The sequence below is a fragment of the Aegilops tauschii genome, chromosome 5, assembly GCF_002575655.3.
Source record: "Aegilops tauschii subsp. strangulata cultivar AL8/78 chromosome 5, Aet v6.0, whole genome shotgun sequence".
NCBI classification, from domain to species: Eukaryota; Viridiplantae; Streptophyta; class Magnoliopsida; order Poales; family Poaceae; genus Aegilops; species Aegilops tauschii.
The window spans coordinates 111,384,926-111,389,430 of record NC_053039.3 but is presented as its reverse complement, the minus strand read 5'-3'; the positions used below and the strand labels follow the sequence as shown (position 1 = coordinate 111,389,430).

At 47.1% G+C, this 4,505-nt stretch overlaps 1 protein-coding gene across 1 annotated transcript; it reads right to left on the bottom strand.

The window, feature by feature from the left end:
• Positions 1 to 265: 265 nt before the first annotated feature.
• LOC141023309 (uncharacterized) lies at positions 266 to 3,052 on the bottom strand. Its single transcript, XM_073499936.1, has 2 exons — positions 2,555 to 3,052; positions 266 to 1,928 (listed from the first exon to the last, which is right to left on the bottom strand). The coding sequence occupies exons 1-2, from the start codon at positions 2,782 to 2,784 to the stop codon at positions 1,031 to 1,033; spliced, it is 1,128 nt and encodes a 375-aa protein (XP_073356037.1). The 5' UTR covers positions 2,785 to 3,052; the 3' UTR covers positions 266 to 1,030.
• Positions 3,053 to 4,505: the final 1,453 nt, after the last annotated feature.

Here is a 4,505-nt window from a genome sequence, read left to right as displayed (position 1 = left end):
TGATAAAGAACGGAGTAACGCCTTAAGCAAGATGACATGATGTAGAGGAATTAACTCAAGCAATATGATGAAAACCCCATCTTTTTATGCTCGATGGCAACAATACAATACGTGTTGGTTCCCCTTTTGTCACTAGGATCGAGCACCGCAAGATTGAACCCAAAGCTAAGCACTTCTCCCATTGCAAGAAAAACCAATCTAGTTGGCCAAACCAAATCGATAGTTCGAAGAGACTTGCAAAGATATCAAATCATGCATATAAGAATTCAGAGAAGATTCAAATAATATTCATAGATAAGCTGATCATAAATCCACAATTCATCGGATATCGGCAAACACACCGCAAAAGAGTATTACATCGAATAGATCTTCAAGAACATCGAGGATAACTTTGTATTGAGAATCAAAGAGAGAGAAGAAGCCATCTAGCTACTAGCTATGGACCCGTAGGTCTGTGGTAAACTACTCAGGCTTCATCGGAGGGACAATGGTGTTGATGTAGAAGCCCTTCGTGATCGAATCCCCCTCCGGTAGGACGTCGAAAAAGGCCCCTAGATGGGATCTCACTGGTACAGAAGGTTGCGGCGGTGGAAAAATCGTTTCGTGGCTCCCCTGGAAGTTTTTGGGATATTTGAGAATATATAGGAGGAAGATCTAGGTCAGGGGGTCACCGAGGGGCCCATAAGGTCGGGGGGTGCACCCTACCCCCTGGGCGCGCCCTCCACCATTGTGGCCGCCTCGTGGCTCTTCTGACTTGCACTCCAAGTCTCCTGGGTGTCTTCTGGTCCAAGAAAAATCATCGCGAAAGTTTCATTCCGTTTGGACTCCGTTTGATATTCCTTTTCTGCGAAACTATAAAATAAGAAAAAAAACAGGAACTGGCACTGGGCTCTAGGTTAATAGGTTAGTCCCAAAATCATATAAAATAGCATATTAATGCATATAAAACATCCAAACGGATAATATAATAGCATGGAACAATAAAAAATTATAGATACGTTGGAGACGTATCAGAAGGGTACCAGTCCTCTTATATAATTTGGTCTAAACTTGCATGAGATCTGGTTGTTGGCCCCTTTGTCTGACTGCCTCCTGTACTGCTTCCTCCTATGCTGCTATTCACTGCTGCCTCCTTCTCTGTTGCTTTATCAACTCCCTCCTCCTCGTCTGGTTCATATAGCTCTTCAACATCAGTGTCATCTTCAAAGTGGTTGAGTGGATCATCTCTATGCCTCTTCATTGCCTCTAGCCTAGCAATTATGTTCTCATCTACTAGAATCTCACTATCAGTATCATTGTCAGTACAATCTTCAGCAAGCAACTCTGGAAGTTTCCTTTTAGCTGCTCTATATTTCTCTTTTCTTTTCTTATTGCTCCTGAACTTCTCAATCTCTTTATTCCTATTCTCCTCTAGCTTTTGCTCTATCTGCTCTTGCTCCTGATCAATGTCCACGAAATACTCATGCCTCTCCTCACCATTGTCCACTACAAATTCTGGTTCAATGCTATCATGTGTGTGCATGACCTGGACTGGCTGTGGCTGTGGCTTCATTGTTCTAGGGAAAAGAACTCCAGATGTATCTATCTCATACACAAGTGTCACACCTATTTCAGACAAAGGAACCTGGTCTTCATACACATTGCATCTGTTCAAATCAGCTGGTGTTGGAGCATCACTTCTCATTACTGTAACATTAACCACTTTTTTTTCTTTACTAGCTAGCTCACCCAGCATCTCCTCTACCTTGTCATCATCTGTTAACTCTATCATTCCTGACACCCAAACACCTGGATTCCAGAAAGAATAGCCTTCTACCTCTACAAGTGCAACTAGATTCCAGAAAGTTATGTCTGACAGGCTTATATTTCTTTCCAAGTTATCTCTATCAAAGAAATGAAATCTGACTTCCCAGACTTCATCATTCAAACTACAAACAAAATTACATTAAACCATTCAGTAAGCAGATACTTCAAAAGTTATATTCAAAGTTCAGTTAACAGATTAGTTATAAATGCAGTTAAAAGTTAAGTTAAAAGATAAGTTAAATGTTCAGTTACTAGTTCAACTAAAAGCTTCAGTAAAGTTAACACTTCAGTTTACTGAATATTCAGACAAATGTTCAATTAACAGATAAGTTAACACTTCAGTTTACTGAATATTCAGACAAATGTTCAGTTACTAATTCAACTAAAAGCTTTAGTAAACTTAACACTTCAATTAACTAAATATTTAGACAAAAGTTCATTTAAATATTCAGACAAAACTTCAGTTAACATATATAAAGTTTCAGTTAACACACACACACACACACACACACACACACACACACACACACACATATATATATATACTAATATTCAGAGAAAGCATAATCCCTAACCCTAGAACCCTAATGCAGGAACACCAGCCCTAGAACCCTAACCCTAGAACCGAAACACACGAACACCAGCCCTACAAACCTAACCCTAGAACCCTAACCCTAGAAACCGAACCCTAGAAACCTAAACTACAAACCCAATCGGAAAAAAGGGAGAACGCGGATGCATTACTTACCAAACGCCGCCAAACGCGGATGCCCAGTTCTGGCTGCCCGTCGGATCTTCCTTCACAGCTCGGGCGAACGCAGTCGCCGCCACGGATTCAACTGATGTGTTTGCCTCCGACAGTTGGGGAGGAAGCTGCGACTGAGATGGATTTGAGCCACCACGGAACTCTGGCGGATCTCCATCAGCGCCGCACCTAGCATCAGCAGCGCCTCCGTCGCGGGATTTGGCCGTCGCCATGAGTGGGAGCACGAAGGACGGAGAGAGGGAGGGCGGGCGAGAGAGTGAGAGAGCTGGTGCGATCGGGCCAGCCGAGGCATCGGTTTGACCAGGTAGTGAGTAACGGCGCCGTCCGCCTAGCCGTTACGCCACGTCACCTGTTTTGGGTCCCACCTGTCGGAAACGCCCTCAGACGCTGCAAAGTGAGCGATCAGTGCTTTTTGCAAAAAGTTTACTGAATGTGCGGTGCTTTTTGCAAATGATTAGGGACCGGGTGGTTTTCTGTAGAAGAAGCTCTAGATGTGGTGGTTTTATGCAATTAACTCCAAGTTTTGTGTGCTACCATACTATGTAAAATTTCTGTACCTGAAATTCATAGTACATCTTGTACAATTTATTCAATATACACCCTTGATTTAGGAAGTCAGGGCTACTGAACTGAGCTTGGTCAGAACAAAAACGACCTTGGCAAGTTAGCGGCTTGATATCTTGCACGCTGGCCGCGTCGGCGTCGCGACCAGCGGTCGGCCGACCGCGCTCCCAGCCTACCTCCTGGACGGATGGACCCTGTCCCAGCGGCCTCCCTGGCCTGCCACCCTCCTGGACAGGCTTGATCAAAGGAGGCGGCGTGTTATGCGTTTACATGGCTATAGGAAGCAGCCGGTTCTTTTTTTTTTTTGGTTTGGCCTGCCTTGCACACCGATCATTAGCGGTAAAAAGGTCCCAGTATCTGAGGGCAGGCTTCAGCCCATAGAAGCCCGCCCATCAAAATTGTCACTGCGTGTAGCGATGATTGTAGTAGTCCAGATTGGAATTATAATGAAATTGTGTTAGTTGCTGGGAAAATAGATGTCGTGCACGTCAGCTATGGACGCTGGTCGCTGGATGATATGATGCATGACACAAAGATATGCACTTCTCAATGAGGGGATACACAGAGAAGCATCCTGAAGTGGGCAGTAGGTTCAATTCACTGGGAACGCATACGAGTATGACAATATGGACTCATGGGAAACTGGGTTCGGAATCAGGTATAGGAATGTTGAGAGGACAAAGTGCGTGCAGGAGATAGATAGTACGTGCGGATGCTTGGTGTGTGATCCTTTGTCCAAAAAACTCGACTGACTATGCCCAAGCTTGCAACTTCATGCATGCATAACTAGTTCTATTTTTCTTTTCCTTTTTTGCTAACTGCACATTTTTCAGGAGACAACCAGCTTTACAAAGAAGATGAACCTTGCTAGCGCTGCTTGATGAACCCAGTTTGGGCCCTCGTCCGTGCCGCCGGGCCGCCCCCCTCGCCCCCCTCCCTCCCCTCGCCGTCGCCGGAGGAGGCTGCCGGGCTAAGCCCGGGCGGCGGACAGCGGCGGCGGGGTCTTCCCCTTCCTCTTCCTCTCGTTCGAAGGCGGCAGGAGGCGGTGGCGGATCTGGAGCCACTGCGACGGCGGCTTCCCCTAGCGGTGGCTCGAGCTGGTGGTGCGGTGCGCGGCTGCTGCGCGGCGTTGGCGTAACTGTGCCTTGGGGTGTGGTTGGGGCCTAGCGACCGCGGCGCCCCCCTCCCCATCCTTCGATGTGACCCCGGCCACATCTGACGGTGGAGGACCGTGCGTCGCGCGAGGCTGCGACTTCCCGTCAGCTTCTCTGTCTGCCGGCCATCTCGCAGCGAGGCCCGGAGCGAGGTCTCCGATCTGGTCAGGCCCTCCCTTGCCTCTGGATCTGGTGATGTGGGCTCCGGACCGATG

What these genes read in the sequence shown, in the direction of transcription:
- LOC141023309 (XM_073499936.1), bottom strand. Translation starts at nt 2,784, where the DNA reads ATGGCGACGGCCAAATCCCGCGACGGAGGCGCTGCTGATGCTAGGTGC. An exon ending in TCCGCGTTTGGCGGCGTTTG is followed by an intron (nt 1,929 to 2,554) that starts GTAAGTAATGCA and finishes TTTTGTTTGTAG; the next exon opens with TTTGAATGATGAAGTCTGGG.